General features: G+C 35.5%; 1 protein-coding gene across 1 annotated transcript in view; it reads right to left on the bottom strand.

The window, feature by feature from the left end:
* The window catches only part of LOC150085955 (sn-1-specific diacylglycerol lipase ABHD11-like), a 111789-nt gene extending 103704 nt beyond the window's left edge, over window positions 1–8085 (bottom strand). Inside the window, exon 1 of the mRNA XM_090373618.1 lies at window positions 7815–8085. Coding sequence (XP_090229744.1) covers window positions 7815–7918 — 104 coding nt within the window. The 5' untranslated portion in view covers window positions 7919–8085. The remainder of the gene's footprint in view (window positions 1–7814) is intronic.
* Between the last annotated feature and the right edge of the window lie 11048 nt (window positions 8086–19133).

The raw sequence follows: 19133 nt of genomic DNA on the forward strand, positions 1-19133 counted from the left end.
AGCCTTGCAGCTCTGAAATTTTTATTAACTAATAGCATAACCCCTCCTCCCTTCCTGTACACATTATACTCCCCAAATTCCAGTTCTGCATTCCTTATATCTGTGTGACACCACATCTCTGATATCCGAACAATATCTGCCTTTGATGTTTTGACCAACATCTCAAATTTACCATTGGTGGTAAACTCCTAGCATTGGTGTATGCGCAAGTACACATGAACCTGTTTCTATTCTTAGCTACCCTAACACAACGCATGTGTTTACTTGTACGGCAATGACTCCCAGCAGTCTGTGAAATACCCTGCATCTTGTTTTCCAGGCTGCTACTGCTCATTCCAGTAGAAGCAGTGCAAGAATCACTTTCCCCTCTGCCAGTGGCTACTGTTAATCTATTAGTCCTTGTATCCCCCCAAGCTAGCAGTTTTCCAACCCACTTAACACTGCCTCGATAGCATCAGCAAATATTCTTGCACCTTTTTTATTTAAGTATATCCCATCCCTGTAGAAGCAGTCTCTCCTGTTAACAAGGATCTGTTGTACCTGTTGTCCAAATTTCTCTTCAGTATATGCCTTGGAACTCGCTCCAGAGCCCTCTACATAGGGACACCTTAATTTTAACAACCTTGTATATCCATTTTGTCTATTACTAACTTCCATGTATGCTTCGGCAATTTGGTCTTCTGCTCTCCAGGCAGATTCAAATATGATTATTCTGTATCTTTACAGCAGGTAGTACATCTTTTTGTAAGTTACTGTACCAAATCTCATTTTAATAGATCCAATCCTTTTTTTTTTTTTGCAAGTGATTTGATGAACTAAGAGTAGAAAATTTTTGAAATACTAAAAAGAGAACTACAGGTGGTGATGAAATAAGTGTCTTTGAAAGGAATGTCGCCACACAACATTCATGTAATATGGAGCAGACATTGGGGGATAATGCTCCTGCATATTCCATAGTTGCAGGGGCATATGTCTCCCCTTAATTATGCATATAAATGTAGAACCCACTGTTCTCAGAAGAACAGTGGGTACTGAGGTGGATGTATAAAGTTGCTGGGAATCCATTTGTTTGTTTGTTTATGGGCTTCACGGCATAAGGGCATAATGTAGGGAAACCATTTATCATCTACAGGAAAATCCACCATACCAACTTTAAAGTGAAGCCTCAGTGGCTCAGAATAATAAACAATAATATTCTAACACTGTTAAAACTGATAATGAAACAAACTAATTTGCCTGGATTAACTGGGTTCATAGTTACTTCAACAGCAAGCTGTGGTCGGGTTAACCCCCCACCTGGCTCAGCATTCAGCACTGTAACCTATCCAGTCTTTAACATGTTCCCTAATACAGTAAAACAATTGATCTATTTAATTCCTTCTGCACAGATCCAATTGAATTCATTGTCAAGTATTGTTCGTGTAAAACCTATTTTGTTTTTTCAAATCCACATAGTATGTGTCTGAAAACACACATAGATTTTATATATATACTCATATTTTTATCATTTCAGAATATTTTTCTAACCTAAAACAGATTGACACATTTTTAAATAATTTTTTAAAATTATTTTAAAGAAATAAATTCACAGGGAAAACTAGAGTCACTAAACAACTGATCTCTGTGTTCATTGTGCTCATTCAAATTTCTATAACCTAACCTAAAAAAGATCATGATCAAGATATCATGTTAGGTTATGATATTCCAAAGCAGTTTTGAGAGTGAATCTGATGAATAAAATCTTGTATCAAAGTAATTAACTGACTGGCAAATCAAGTCAGGGTGGTCAAAAACCCAGTCTTTTACACAATTTTTAGTTGTGTAAAAGACTGGTTTTTTTAAGTTTATTTTATACTGCTAAAGACACATTTAACTGTTTGAAAATGTATATTTATTAGGTTACCAAATCTTGCAGTGCAAATAAGGAACTGTTTTAACATGTCAACACTATAACACAGTATCCAAATTTTGAAAATGCAGAAACAGAATGTCTATTAAAAAAACGAATATTATATATATATATATATAACCAACCTTGCAACTAACTGCATAGTAACTAAAAAAAAAGAGTTAAAGTTTTCTATAATGAATACTCTTATAGCACATGAATATTAAGATAGTTTATTTAGCTAATAACTAAATCCCTATACATTAAGGTAACAATTTGGGAACCTTGCCGGAACCCACCTTCAGACCATTCTGAGGATGGGCTCCAACAATTCTAACTGTGCATTCAGCAAGCAGGAGGCTGGCAACAGCCTATGTATGGTCTGAGGATGCGTTCTGGCAAGGTTCCAAAACGTTACCGTAATGTATAGGGATTTAGTTATCAGCTAAAATTCATGTGGTATATGAGTGATCATTATTGAAACTAAATTTCATGGAAAACCACCATGTAACATTCTTCTCCAACCATATTAAAAAAAAACTAACACATCAGCACAAAACCAAACTGCATCTGGTTTACTATGAGGAATATTTTGCAAGATAATGGCCATAAGGATAAGTTGGGACTAAAAAAAAGGCACCGTCCCCAAATTGCTCCTTAAAGCCGGTAAGTGGGTGACTTAGGATAAATGTTAGTATGGTAAAGATGAAAGAAAAATAAGAGTTAAGAATTGACCTCAGAGAGAAAATGCCCTGCCAGAAATGATCTGTACTTCGAAGAAGAAAATGAGCCGTGACTCTGGTAATGGCAGACGCCTTAAGTTTCACTAGGTACAAACTGACAAACCCTGCAATGAGGTTGAAAACTGAAGAGCGACTAGGCCGGCAGAAAGCGTAGCAAAAGGGGATTAAAAGATTACCATTAAGGGAAAGTTGCAAGAAAGAAGCATCTACATACCGACGCTTGTACTTCTGGAGAATTGTGATGTGTCCATTCAGGACAAGTTTTATTTATTTATTATTTTTTTTTATTAATAACAAGATACGCAACAGGTAACCATTAACCGTGTATCTGAGAGCAGAACAATGAACAGAGTTGATAACAATAATAAGGAATCCAACAATAAGATAAACATTGATATAGATTCAAACATTGAAATAATATGTACAAAAGAGGTATGCATTAATTAAGTTACTGGTAAAACAAATAATAAATTAATTAATTGGAGAATAAAAAATAGTAAAATAAATAATAATAATAATAAACTATAATAATCAGATGAGAGCTAGTCATTTTGCAGTTCAAGAGAAGAGGCAAATTTGTGGATGGAGTTCATCAGTGATTGGGAGTTTTCAAAAAAGTCAATGAGAGAGTCATTTGCCGATTTCTGATTCTGTTCAGTGGACTGAACTTCATAAAGTCAGTGGTCACAGAGTCAAGGCGAAACAGTGTGGAGTTCCTGACTTCTCTACAAGGAGCATTGAAGTTGATTCTGCTAAGGATATCAGATGCTTCATAAGTTCCAGTGATTACTTTAGCTAGAAGGGTGATGTCAGCAATAACTCTTCTAGTGCTACGAGGCCTCAGATGAAAGTAATCACAGTGATTCATAGTACACAGTGTGATAAAAGATAAAGAAGTGAGAACAGAGTGAATGAAAATAAAGATGCTGGAAGAGAAATGATTGGTCTGGAAAAAGGAGGGACGGTTGAAACAAAAAGAAGAAATGTGAGGAGAGAGAGGAATGGAGAGAGATTTTTGAGGTGGCTGGAAGAAAGTCCTGGTCAAGTTCGGAGGATTGGGGAGAGAGTTGTGGATAGGATGAAGAGAATAAAAATTATGTAAAGTGTGGTAGTTTTGGTAAAGGAGTGTGGGGAGAAAGATTTTGGAAGGGGAGTGAGAAAAGGGCTGGTGCAATTCAGTGGGTAATTAATAGAAGTAAAGTGATGGAAAAGGTTAAGAAAATGTTATGAGAAGTGCAAGTGCTTAGGTGTAAAGTGCAGAGAAGCAAAGATAGTTGCTAGAAAGTGTGAAGAAAGTCTAAATGGATGGCGTGTTCCAGAAGCAAGAGCCTTGTCTTATTGAGAAAACCAGCAAAGAATACAGTCCAAGAGCAACTCCAGAAATGTATGTCTATATGTCTAATGGACCAATAAGCAAGGTTCAGGAAGGCAGCCATGTAGAAGCAAGGAAAGCCCAAGAGCGAAGAATCGCCAACTGGAGGCGGAAGAAAAGGAAAGGCAGAGAAAAGTAAGTCCTGCTCGACCTATCAGTCATAGGACTGATAGGTCGAGCTGTATACGTTATTACAGAAAATAAACAGTGGTAGATAGGAAGAGTAAGAAAGTGTTGAGAGTGTGTTATCCTTCCTTGATTCAAAAGCATTGTTAGAACGAAGGTTTTGTAACTCTATATTTACAGAGAGGAATCTTAGGTAAAGAGTAAGATTTATGTTCTAGTTTACTATTGATGTGGTTAAGGTTATGTAAATATATATGTACATGCTTAATTAACTCTTACATTATTATTATTATCATCCATATGATGCAAGGAAGCCTGAGGCTTATGCTGCACAAGGAAAAAAAAAAGTTCCCGAGTAGCCCTGAGAGAGAGAGAGAGAGAGAGAGAGGGAGGGGGGGGAGAGAGAGAGAGAGAGAGGGAGGGGGGGAGAGAGAGAGAGAGAGCCAAAAGTAGAAGGGAATCACCAAGAAAGAGAAGAATGATGATATCCAGCTCGGGACCCTGGGTGTGCCAAGCCCATACTCACCAGATGTGAGCCCCCGGGGTTTTGTTCATTGTTTGAGTAGAGGTATCAGAGTATGTGAGGATAATATGCTCAGATCTAAAAGAATGTATAAAGGGAATATATACATAAGTGCTCATTAAATTTTGTATTGCTGACCATAAGAAAGATAATTGGTTCTTTGGCTAAGAAAATAGCCACCAAAGAGTTGGTGGTTAGTTTAACCAACAAGCAAAGTAACAAAGGATAGGTATATTAACGTATTTATATACGTGTGTGTGTGTGTGTGTTGAAGGATTGAAAAGATATTTGGTATAGGAGCTAATAAGCAAGATTTGCTTTACTTGGAGTGGCAATTTATGTACCCATGTTTTGAGAAGGAAAGTGGTAAAGATATTTGCACATTTTTTCAGAATGCTGCAATATTATGTGTAAATTTTGATATTGAAAATAAATCTCTGTTATAGTTATAATACTGAATATTCGGTGTATACTGAATAATACTATAATAATCGGTGAAGCTTATCTTGGAAAGGGGAAAATAAAAAAATCGTCATTGCCCAGAACCTTCTGAGAGAGGATATTATTGCAGACAGCTCGTGGGCCTTAAAGGAGGTGAGAATTCCAGTTATTTGAATTGAAACTTAATAACAACTACCATTAGTGGTTCCAAGGTAAATAGGGATATTAGAAGATATTTAAATATAGTAATAATTAAATAAAATAAGATAAAATTGAAAGATCCAGTTCCCACAATTTTTTAGCAGAATGAAATAAATTTAGAATTAAAGAATACTGAACTAATTATGTCATTGTACAGCATGATACACACTTTCAGGTCATTTTGAGTAATTAAAGGAAAAACTACACCCTGCAGGCATAACGAATCATTAATTTATTTTGGAGCATACAATGCTGATTCTCTCTTAAACAGATTTCCTGCTTCTTCGGTGTTTTATCTTTAGTGTTGTACTTTCACAGCCACCAGCCAAAATAAAACAAAAATGTTCTAGTGGCTGTAAGAAATCAAGCATATTAACCACATAATGAAATCAACCACTTTGTACTGCAAAAGATCTGGTTGCTTTTATATATATGCCAAACCTGTTTTGTTCTAATGATCCCAAATAAAACTGGCAATGTGTAAGGCAGAGAGTGTTTCTTCACTACGGGCTTACTTTAAGTGTTTTCAATTATTTTAAACAAATTAGATATTTAAAAAAAATAAATTTATTTAGTGATGCCGTAGGAACTTAAGAGTGGCAAATAAAAAACGGAATGTCTGGTCATTTCATATTTCTTGGAACAGTATAAATCCCATTTAGTGAGTAGAATTAAAAATTTTACACATGAAATAACCATTACTTCAAGTTTTTAATTTGATCACTGGTTTTTACGAAGTTTTTACACATAATCAATAAAGTTAACTTCTAACACACTCGAGAAATAGACTGAACTGATTTTGCATGACATTCGGTCCCATCCCAAATGCATACGGATCAGGGGAAGGCTGCCCTGAGGGTGAAAAGGGCGCACTGCACCCAGGTGCCAACGTTCATGGTGTGCCTGAAAACCTGAAACTTACAAACACACATGAAGAAATCTTTAAAGGGGGGGGAAGCAAAATGGTGATTAGCACCCAGGCACCATATTTTCCAAGGAAATCCCCTGATACAGTTTATACTAATCTATCTGGGTTATATTCCAGATTATGGGTACACCTCTGGAGGAAGTAGCTTCTTTTATTATTAGCCATATGGTGCAAGGAAGCACGAGGCTTATGCTGCACCAGTCAAAAAAAAAAAAAAAAAAAATTCCCGCATTACCTTGAGAGAGAGAGTCAGAAGTAGAATGTTTGCTTGAATCCTTCCCAAATTACTGGCGTAAACTAACCTAACCTTATTTCACTAGCCAAAAATGAAAGTCTATTAAAAATACCACACGTCTTTTGCTTGAATCCGTCCCGAATTTGGCCATGTCCACAATGCAGTGATAAGGTGTGCCCATAAACTGGAGTTCGGCCTCTACCCGTAATTTTGTGAAATTGATAAACATGTATAAAATTATTATGTTGCAATTGCAATAATTTCATGACTCCCTTTTAAATAATGCTGAACATGCTTCAAAAGGGGAAAAAAAAAAAAGCATCCCAACAATTTACGGCACTTGAGATTGCATATGCTCGAAGAACTCTTCTAAAAAGGACCAGACCAAGTCAGGGTAAAGTTTAATATTACTAACGTGTAGGTTAGTGCAAATGCATCATTTTAACATAGCTATCTACCAAAGTAGTTAAATTAATTAATTAAATTGGCATCGTTTTGGTTATATCTCATATTGTGACTGCCTTCACAACGAGTTACCATGGTATTGTATACTACCTCGAATAAATAACACTTCACCAGTGGAGAAGACTATTGTTACTTATTCTCAGCGGATTCCACCACCCAGATGGCACCGTTTGAAATATGGTATGGGATAAAAATCTGTTATTCTCATACTATCCCTATTAGACTCGGGAAAGCAAAAAAGATGTAGGAAGGTGATAGTAGGAGAGGTAGAGGAAGGAAATTCTGTAGAAGGAAGAAAGGGACAGTTACTCCTTCAACTCACACTACTCAAAAGCTCGAATTCCTCGAATAGGCAACGCTTCCCCAGGAGAGAAGATTGTTGTTACCTATTCTCGGAAACTCAGTGGTCATCACCCCCCTCGGCACCGTTTCAAAGCTTGTTGGCTTCTCTTCGGTGGGTAGGCAGGTACCCTGGTGTTGCAATAGTGACAACCCAGTTATGAAGTATAACTTCACAATATGAGAGATGCCTAATGGTGCATAGTGATATAGACTATAAAGTATTTAAGGGCAAAGGCCTCAACGCTACGAGGTAGAATGACTAATATGTAGGTTGGTGCAAATGCATCATTTTAACATAGCTATCTACCATAGTTAAATTAATTAATTAAATTGGCATCGTTTTGGTTATGAGATATAACCAAAACGATGCCAATTTAATTAATTAATTTAACTAGTTTGTTAGATAGCTATGTTAAAATGATGCATTTGCACTAACCTACATATTCATTCTACCTTGTAGCATGAGGCCTTTGTCCTTAAATACTTTATAGTTTAATAGTTTAATATTACTTAAATGCTGTTAACTTTTAAATTAAAATAAGTCACCTACTGGTTATTCACATATATTTGTCGTGTGCTTGAAAGAAACAGTTGCTGAGAACTCTGTAGTTTTAGTGCACATTTTAAATTCCAATTAAATATTTCTTTTTTCATCTCTGATCTTGTAATGATGTTGCTCACTTTCGTACTTCAAGATTCTCGAAAGTAAATAAAAATGGTAATCCTGCACTTTAGTGTCGTCAGCCCGCAAGTCACCGCCAGCTCCAACCTGGTGTGAATCGTATTCTAACGGGAAGTTCCGACTTGACTGAGCATGAGCGACACTGGCAATGTACTACGTACGTGCAGTAATTTTTTTTTCATTTTCAGAAAGAATAAAAAAATTTCCTGAATACATAAGAATTTGATTATAAAAATAAAAGTAGATAGTTATAAAAAGGATAATGGAAATTGGTAATTATTATTAATTTTTAATTATTATTTTCAGGTAATATATTTTGTATTGCTTGAAAATAATAATGAGTATATTTTGTGATTATTTGTAATAATTTGTTAATTGCTACATTTGTGAAAAGGTGAATTAAATAAAAATACATATAGTACTTAATGCTATAGATCTAATGATTTTAACTTTTTATCTATCTAACTATTGTATATACACACATGTATCTTCCCCAATTGATTCAGGAGTATTGTATTGTGTAATTACTACTCTGTGGTGTTATCCAAACACAAGAAAAAAAAATTACTGGGAGTACGTGTACATTGCCAGTATACAGACTGGCAGATAGAATGAGTGTCGCGCATGCTCAGCAAGTCGGAACTTCCCGTCAGAATACGATTCATGCCAGGTTGAAGCTGGCGGTGACTTGCGGGCTGATCGTGACTCACGATCAGAAATATGCATCAAAAATAATTATAAAAATGGTTGCGACAGTCTGGAGAAGAATGAAGCTCTTATGCTTTTCTCTTCAAAATATTGTACAATTTATCAATGAGTTATATGGTCAGTTATATGATGGAGCGATCAGAGCAAGACACCAGACTAAATCGATCCAAAAATTATTATTTCAAAGCAAACGAATTCACACTTCAAATATATGGAGTAATAAAAACATCTGTTTAGCTCATTGGCTATACCATATAGAGAAATCAGGTTATCTCACTGTTCAAATCCGAAAAATATCAAAAGTTATCAAATGTACTGGAAATCTTCCACTTTAGTGTCAAAGCTCCCAGCATTCCTTGCACATCAGATCAGACCTGTAACTGGATCTGCCACAGCACAGAGTTGACACTCCCATAGGCGATAATGTTAATCCTTTTACATGGTAAAGCGCATAGAAAGGGGAGTCGGTCGAGATTCAGAAACGGATACCCCTTCCCGACTGGTAGCAATACGGCCGTGATTGACAGGTGCTGACTCCGCCTACTGTCACGTGATCTCCTTAACAGACGGAAACAGCTGGCATGGGTGACACACTGCGTGCCAGCCGTGTCACGTACCTACCGGCACTGGAAAGACGAGGCACGCTGAAGTTTTTCTGGGTTACGAAACCGAAAAATTAAAAAAAAAAAAAAAAAAATCATGGGTATTACAATGGTTTGTGGCCCTCCAAAGTTCAACCCTACCCGACATCTCATTCCTTAATATTTAATTTCTCTCATTGGGTTTTCTTTTCAACTGAGACAACTGATTTTTAACATATAGGTATATTATATTAGGAGTGAGTGAGAAATTTCGATAAAAGGAAGACATTGGGCATGATTTAATTCAACCGTCTTTGCTTTTTATGGGCATTAAATGCCTAAGTGCTTTTAGAGGTAATGTCTCTGCAATCCTTAGCGTTTGCACCTTTCCAGCAGCTTCGACCTTGGTGGCAGTGTGGTTTATTTATTCTTTTGTTTCATTGGCCAATATATGAGGCATGGATAGGATGAGGAAATGTTTCAGTCTATTGTTTCTACTTTCTATGCGACAATTAGTATTGATTTATTGTTTCCTTGTGGAAGTATTTTATTTTTGATTCACAGTGCTTTTGTGAGTGACATGGGCTATGTGAGTTAAATTAAAACAATTTATATTTTATTATTTATTTATTTGTAGTTATTCAACCCATCATCATCAATCATATTAAGTGCTGAAAAGAAAAAGTGTCAACAGTATCTGGATCTAGCTTATGGTTTTATTGAAAGCCCAGTCGACTCAAGACAGCCAACGTGTCTTATGTGTAATAGTTCTTCCTCAAATGAGGCTATGAAACCATGAAGACTTTTAGATCGTTTAAAAAGGCAACATCCTGATAAAGTTGGCAAATATATTGAACATTTTAAAAATTTGAAACAGAATTTTGAGCAACGTAACACCATAATTTCCTTATTTAAGAATACGCAAATGATGGCGGAATGATTGCACCTTATAAAATTGCAGAAATTAATGCAAAAACTGGTAGTGCTCATACAGTTGCTGAGACTGTTATACGACCTGCATCAGAGACTATAATTTCAACAGTGATGCATCAAAATCCTTCCAATATTTTAAAAGCATTGCCATTGAGCAACAATTCAGTTTAAAGATGAATCAATGAGATGTCAGTTAACATTGAAGAACAGCTAGTTCACAAACTAAAAACAAGAAACTTTTCTGTTCAAATTGATGAATTCACAGTTACTGACATAAGAACCTTCTAATGCCAAATGTTCGTTATTTCGAACGTTTGATATTCGGGTTGTGATTGATTGTAAATTGCAAGAAGAGATGTTTGTAAAATCTATAGAAACTGACTGTACTGGAGCATCCATTTTTACTGCTGTAAAAACATAGTTTGATGAAAAACAAGTACCACTAGAAAATTTGGTATCTTGTGCCACTGATGGTGCTACCTCCATGGTTAGAAAACAAAGGTTTTATTTATAGCCCACCTAAAGGAAGTATGTCCAAACCAGATGATGTCGGTGCACAATACACTGCATTGTGCACCGACATCATCTGGTTGCAAAAATTATTAGTCCAGTTCTTTATCAATCTCTCAGTATAGTTATTAAAACCACCAATAAAATAAAGTCACATAGCAAATATGTTTTCAGAAAATTTTGTGTTGATAATGAACAGTATGTGGAGGCTTTTTCTACATACAGAACTCAGATGGATTTCTAATGGAAACTATTTAACAAGATTTGAAAACCATTTTGACACGTTAATTAGTCTTTTAGAAAGTGAAGGGGAGACAGATTTAGCAAAGGAGATCAGAAAATATAAAATCAACATGTATTACATATATGGCTTGGATTTTTTGAAAAGTTAATGAAGTATCACTTCCACTTCAAGGGAAATTAATTATGGTAATAGACTGAAAACGTGTATTAAAAGCCTTCACTGAAAAACTGGAAATATTTGAAAGTGATTTAATGAGAAAACAATTTCATGGTATGCTAGGGTTAGCTGAAATCAATGACTCTCTCACAGAGAATGATCTTAAGAATTATTCAGTTCATTAGTGTTCTTTAAAAGGTGAAATGAAAAATAGATTTTCAGATTTATTTTATTTTGAAGTGAAGTCATGGATGTTAGATCCAATTGGATGTGATGCCGGGTCTGCCAGTGAAGAAATTCAAGAACGCATTGAATTAAAATGTAACGAGGAATGCAAATATAAATTCAAAAAGGGTGGAATGGCTGAGTTGTGAGTATCAAAAACAACTAAACTTCTTTATCCAACTATGTGGTCTGAAATGACCAAAGTACTTTTGTTTTCCAATGTATTATATGTTTGAAAGTGTTTTAGTTCAGTAAATAAAATATTAATATAGGAAAGAAACAGAATTGTATGTTCAAGAAGAGACATTAGAATTAAACTTATTAACATAATACGGAACATTGAACTTTTAGCTAAGAAGCATCGGGCTTTGGGATCCCATTGAATAAAAAGAGTAAGTATAAAGTATTTTTTATTTAAAATTTCATGGGGGCGATTAGGAAAAAAATATTGTCTAAAAATACTTATAGGGGGCGATAATTAAAAAAGTTGAGAAACACTGATCCAGATGAACACTGCCCTTTATAAAGATATATGTCATAAAAACAGTTTGTAATAAAAAATATATTTATATTCTTTGCAGTAATAACTGTACATTTTTTCCTCTTGTTAGCTAGGTTCTTTAGTTTACAGGTTTACTTATTTTTAGTTTTATAAACTAGAATTTCAAGTAGATATTTGTACTTTATTCCTAATTTTTTTTTTTTTTTTTTTAATTCCACCTTTTGAATCTTTGGTGTAGAGAATTTCTCCTTCAGTATTTTTTTACATTCCTTTTTCTGTTTTTTTTTTTTCATGGGCTCATCTGTTAATTAAAATTTTTTTTTTCTTGTGGCCTCATGGTAATTTTTTTTTTTTTTTTTTTTTCTCAATTATTTTTCTCTCATGGTTAATTTTTCTAATTTTTATTTTATTCTCAATTCTTTTTCTCTCGTGGTTAATTTTTTTTTAAATGGTATGATCAATTAAATTTTCCTCCATCATGTGCCATGTCCTTGCAGAAGTTAGGCTGCCAAGGATCTCCACTCTTCTGTCTTCTCAGCCATTTTCGCAAGTTCATTGTACTGAAGTCTAGTCCATACCTCTATGTTCGGTATCTATTTTTCCTTCCAAATTTTCATTTTTTTTTAAATTTTTTGATTCCCTGATCTGCCATTTGTCATCTAACTCAAGTTTTCATAATTTTTTTTTTTAAATCTAAATTTCTTTTCTTTATTACTCATTCAGAACATCTATTAATTTTTTTAATCTACCTTGTGCAAATCATATTCAGATAAAATAAACTTAAGTTTTAGCAATAACTTACTACTGAATTATTTTTTTTCAGAAATACAGTAAACCTTTTCTTTAACAGACCTCAATTTAATGGACTTTTGACATAATGCCCGCTAACCAGGCTTTTCATTTATATAGAATGCAAAGTCCCAACTGCTTCAGTCTGATGATATTTGGCATCAATTAAAATGTTTATGCTAACAAAGAGCCAGTATTATCCTAACCATCACCTTCCACTGGCCAACTGGTCACTGTAACCTTACACTGGTCATGTAAGGTTACACTGACCCTGCAGAGAGAGCTTCAATTTGTTAATCAGCTATTAGTCAGTTGCCACTATATGACATGGAAATATTTCACACTTCTACCACACACAACTAGTTAAATGCAGTAGGAAACCATATCACAAAACTGAATATTTTTCATTTCATGGTATAGCACTTTTTCATACTATTCTAGGAAGATTTCTGACTGTATGTATTTTGTTAAAATTTAGCAGATAACTGCTTTTAGCAGTTTGACCTTACCCTCATATTTTGTTAAAGTGAGACTTTACTGTATTGCTAAAGCCCATTTAACTGGGAATAAATTTAATTATGCACAAGCTGCAGAGGAAAAATTTATAAGTATACATGGGCCTACAAATATCAATTTGGAATGTGCCATGACAAGCATTAGTTACCGACTGAGAAACTTGAGATTAGAAGACTTGAAAATATATTCTTCTTCTGTTCTAACCGCAGAACAAGAATATATTTTCATGAAATTACAATCTAATGTTTTTCCATGCTAGTTCAGTGTAATACAGGGTGATTCTAAATTATTGTCGGAGTTCCCATGGCCTATAATTTTCATAGGAATATGAAAGTTATTACTGCTTAAGGAATATGAAAATGTAACTCAAAAAGTTTTATTTGGCAATGCAGTACTGACTGCATTGGTCTGGGAGATATTGATGGCATTACATCACAGCGACTGTTCAAAAGCAGGCAATGCGCATACTTTGGTTTTTCGAAACAAAGTCCGTTATCACAACGCAATGTCGTTACAGAACTCAGTATGTAAAAGAACTAGCTTCAAATAATGCTATCCGACATTGGTTAAAGCAATTTTAGGAGACTCGCAGTGTTCTGCACTGAAAAGGAGCAGAAAGACTGAGCACTTCACAGGAAGATGATGATCGAACCTACAAAGTGTTTTCTCAAAGCCCACAAAAATCAACTAGACGAGCTTCTTTGCAGCCACATTGGGCTTTTATTGTCCAAGAATTTCTGAACATGCATTTTCCTGAGTGCTGGGTTTGGCATGGTGGACTGATTCTGTGGCTTTCATGCTCGCCCGATCTTACGCCGCTTGATTTCTTCCTGTGGGGATACGTAAACGACATTGTGTACAGACCCCAGTGATCTCCTTCGATGAACTGAAGCTCAAAATTGTTGCTTGCTGCAGTTGAAACAGTTACACCACAAATGCCGGAGAACACTTGGAGGAAACTGGATATCGCTTAGACATCTTACGTGCCACAAAAGGCACGCATGTTGAAGTTGTTTAGCATTCTGCAGTATTAATTCTACAGGTAATAAAACTTTTTTAGTTACACTTTCATATTCCATAAGCAGTTTTATTTTGTTGTTTAGTTTAAAAATTATAGGCCACGGAAACCTGACAATAATTTAGAATCACCCTGTATATTAAGAAGCTGGGTGAATGAAATTGAATAAGACTTGTTCAGAAATCTGCACATACATTCCCAACAACTGACAGGGAACACATTTAGTCGTTAATGGTTAATTTCAAAGTTTACTGTGTGTCACAGATAAATGTACTCATCAGAAAAAGAATGGTTTACATCACTTCCTAAGAGAACAAGTCAGACGAGATCCACAGCTGGATCCATGTGATATAAGGAAAATATTATTGGTCACTAATGATAGTCAAAAGACGGAGGAAATGATTCCATGATGTGCATACCACAGAAGATGAATAATAAGACCAACTGTATTACTTAGGTAGAGATCCATGTTCTTCCCCTCAAGTAATCAGGTCTTGTCCTTTCCTGTTATTTCAGTTATAGTCTGGCTTTGTATGTAGTCAGTCTCTCCCAGCCTTTCAACCAAGTTTTTGAATTCTTTATACCTTTTCACAGGATTAAAATTTTCAGAATGTATTTTTGACTTTTTTCACCTGTTTAGAATCATACTTTTAGGGATAATTTAAATATACATTAGTTTTAAATGTGAATATACACTGAAAGGGCAGAATTCGTGGGATACCTGGTTCCTGGTCAATGTGATGCTGTCACCTCTCCAGCTAGTGGACAAACCCGCCACTTGGCAGATGTACAGGTACACTGCATTCACATAGACTGTCAGAATTTCTGCATTCAATGTCAGTATGGATAAACGTCGTGAGTTAACAGGCTTTGAAAGAGAGATGATAGTGGGTGCCCACAGGTCACTCTATAGCGGAAGTGGTACAGAAATTGCACTATCCTCATTCAGCAGTATCAAGAATGTATTGGGAATATGTCATTTCCAGAATAACATCTCATGGACAGTGCTGTGGGTGGAGAAAGGTGGTGGATGAACATGGCAGTTGACATCTGTCTCTCACTATTTAAACCAACTGTAGAGCGATAGTAGCTCAAATCACTGTCAACTTGAACAAGGGAGGTGCCAAAAATGTCTCCACCAAGGCCATCAGGCAATCATTAGCCGCAATAGGTTATGGGAGCTGCCGACCCACCAGAGTCCCATTACTAACACCATGACACAGGATTCTATGCCTCAACTGGGTGAAAGAACATCAGCACTGGGCCTTGGATGATTGGAGATGGGTTTCCTGGTCCGATGAGTCCCATTTCCAGTTATTTTGAGTGGACGGGACGGTGTGTATCTGGAGGAAATCGCACAACGCTAAGCACCCATCATGTCAACAAGGAACTGTTCAGGCAGGTGGACAGTCGGTAATGGTCTGGGGCGTGTTGAACTGGCACACGTTGGGACATCTGGTAAGTCTAGACACATCTCTGAATGTTCCAGGTTACATGTCCATCCTTGCAGACCATCTGCATCCCTTCATGGTCATTGTGAATCCACAGGGCAATGGACTCTTCCAGCAGGACAATGCACCTCCCCATAAAGCGGTGGTGACTAGAACATGGTTCCAAAACCATTCTGCAGATTTTACCACCATGGAATGGTGGTCCCATTCACTGGACATGAACCCTGTGGAGCATCTTTGGGGTGCTGTGGAAAGGTCTGTACGAGCCTTGGATCCTCCGCCAGGAATACAGTGCCTCCATAGCTACGTGGGCAGGACCAGCAGTGCGTAGCACAAGCTCCTAGCTTAGGCCTGGGTTCAAGTCCATGACCACCAAATACCGACTATTCAGAAAGGTCAGAGAATGACCACCGCATATCCGTGGAGCAATATGGCCTTAGTTGCTAATGCTCCTAAAATCCAAATAACAACAACAACCCAGGAATACGACTGAATTATGGACAGTGGTGCAGCAAGCATGGATGGAAATATCCGTGGAACTCTTTCACAAATTAATGGACTCAATGCCTCGCCGTGTGACTGCCGTTATCTGGGCAATAGGTAGGCCTACTTGTTACTTGGTAGGTATCCCATGATTTCAGTCTACTCTGTGTACATTTAAATAGTGAGTTACAAATTTTTCTGTGTTATCTTTACATTAGACTTGATAATGATCCCAAAGTGGGGCAAGAAACTCGTAAAAGTTGGGCAGGAGTGTTGAATAGCAATTTTTTGAATTGCAATTTTTCTCTGTTGTGTGGTTTCTTAGTGTTTTCAATTAATAACATCACTCAATGTTTAAGAGTAATAACAATATATAACTTTTTCTGAATTCATAAGCAACTTTATCAATATTAACAAATAACTATTTCACACCCAGAAAGAATAATTAAACTTTAATTCATCTTAACTATGTACATATACAAAAGCAAAATCATAAATCAATATACTGTAGTGATATTAATGGAGAACAATATATGAAAGTATCTTTAATCGTGAATACATATTTTATGTATATTTAGATTAAGGACTTGTGCTATTAATAAGCATTACTGTACTTATTAAAATTAAAGTTGTTTTTTGTGACTTTAATTTTGACTGAAAATACATTAAAAGTTTATTCTAATAATTCAGAAAGTTATTTATTATTATTAATATGTCAGCCTCTTACGGACTCTTTTACATGTTTTGAGTTTCATAATTTAAGAGTGATATTTATATAGTAACCCATGTGATATTTATATGTGCAGCTCAATTAATGAGCTTCAGCACCTGCCATACTCTGGTACAGTACACATTTTGATGGGCAGACCCTGTTCCCAGGTTATGATAATCAAAGAATAGCTGAAATACGGTGGTGAAACCATTATACCACCAGATCTACCAACATGGGAAGGGGGTTCTCAGGAGTAGGCCTGACGGCTTGTTTTACATTGTTACTTAGCTGCCAACTTTGGACTTTTGAACAACTGGAGTCAGGTAACTGCAAGCAGGAGGGTAAACTTTTTTTTTGGCCAGAAGGGGGGGGGTTGAACAGGTTTTGCAAAACTCTACACTGATCCAGAAATTAAATTTCACTGACAACATTCCACATGTTATTTTTCTGTCTGTGGATCTCTGTTTTGATTTTTTAGACATTAACTGATTGTGATTTCTTCAAGGTGCTGCTGCAGCCTTTTCTCATTTCACAAGTGTTCAGTCAAAGTTTTATTTATAATAATTGTACTGCTATTTAGACTTGTCTGTCAAGAGCAATTCCAAAGCATCACCAGAAAAAGAGAACATCTGAATTTTTTTCCGCCCACCTGGCTGAACATTCTCTCTCACACACAGCAACGATATAAGGAACTGATAAAATAGCAAGCATGATTTAGAATAATTTGCTATTTTTAAGGTTCCTTGTGCACTTGTCAGTTTCCCAAATAAGAAACATTGTACATCAATCCTTCCTTCTTTCATAATAATGAAAGAAGAACTTGCACTGCAAAATATTTATTTCTTTATCTTTAATGATATCGAGAATGACTGGAAATGTTTTGCAAAATCAATTCATTTCAATCTGTTTCAAAAAGCTTCTTGGCACTACTGGGTGACAAATTGTTTCTGCAAATATGATTATATTTAAGTCAAACCATCTCAACAGGACAGTGTGTTGGTAGAACTACATTTTTTTTTTTTTTTTTTTTTACAATACGAATAAAATATTTCAGGTAAAGTCTGCTGTTAATATTGGCATACCACTGATCAATTGGCTATCCACTGTCAACTTGTTTTGATGTTCATAATATTGTCTCTGTACCTCTCTCATTGATCTTTTATAACTGTGACTGTCAAGGAAAGGGGCCTTTACTAATTTATTGAAAAAGGGAAATTTTGGCTCTTATTTCTAAATTATTGGAAATGTAAGTTAGAGGAGTTACCATCCTATGCAATTATTTTCTTTGAAAATAAATGTTTAATGACATTAGCTTTAATAAATTAAGTTCTTTTATTTATTAATCTTTATTGTTTTCTAAATTGAGAGAAGGTATCTTCTCTGGGTTGTACTGAAAATGAAAACATGCAGAATAAAGTTTGCCTTTTTATTTTTTTAATAGTTAACTAAACAATTACGGTAAACTATAACTATTCATTACAGCCATATTCCTTAATGAAAAGAAGAAATTTGGATTTTAATGTAGTTTTACATTTTTTGTGAAAATAAAATAATGGAAATTTGTAATACTATGTTATTACGAAAAGATAGAGAAATTCTATGTTCCTCTATATTACCAATAGTAGGGTAGAGAAGAGTTCATACAAAGTCAAAAAGCCAGATTCTCCATTGTAAACTATCCCAGAAAGTTGGCAGCCAAGCAATTTGGTTGTTAAAGATCACACACACAGCAGCTGTTTGTCAATCTGGTGGAATTTATAGTTTCACCTCTGCTGAAATAGTTTGATTTGGGAGAGATCTTGGTGATGGTGGTGGTGGGGGAATCGTACTTTTATGAACAGTTAATGAGAGAGGGTGGAGAGGAACACCAATATGGCCCTCAATAACTTGTCAAAAAAATTCCATCAAAAATTTGACTGAACTAAAATATTTATATTTTACATAATGACTATGTAATTAATTGGTACTGTAACCAGGGATGGACTGAGGCTCTTAGGGTCCAGAGGCACTAAGTTAATAAGTGGACCCTCCCATTTAGAGATTTCTCCAAAGGGTCCTTTGAACCATTTCCAAGGAACCCACAGCTAGTGACTCGTGCAACTGTGCATAAATCTGTCCTGAGTATAGCCTGTTAAAAGTTTGTTGGTAAAATGACAAATTGACACTTTGATTTATTTTATAAGTGTTTTTTTAATTTCAATAATTTAATCTAAAGCCAAGAAGCAGAGTATATATAACCAATAACCAGGGTATGTCTGCCGGAAGCAACTATTAATGATGTCACCAACAGATTGTCAGATTTTAACGGGGGTAAAGAGAATATTATTATTCATGTGCGGACAAATGACATTAAACGTAC

This window comes from Mastigoproctus giganteus, chromosome 5, assembly GCF_048544385.1.
Source record: "Mastigoproctus giganteus isolate SK-2022 chromosome 5, ASM4854438v1, whole genome shotgun sequence".
NCBI lineage: Eukaryota > Metazoa > Arthropoda > Arachnida > Uropygi > Thelyphonidae > Mastigoproctus > Mastigoproctus giganteus.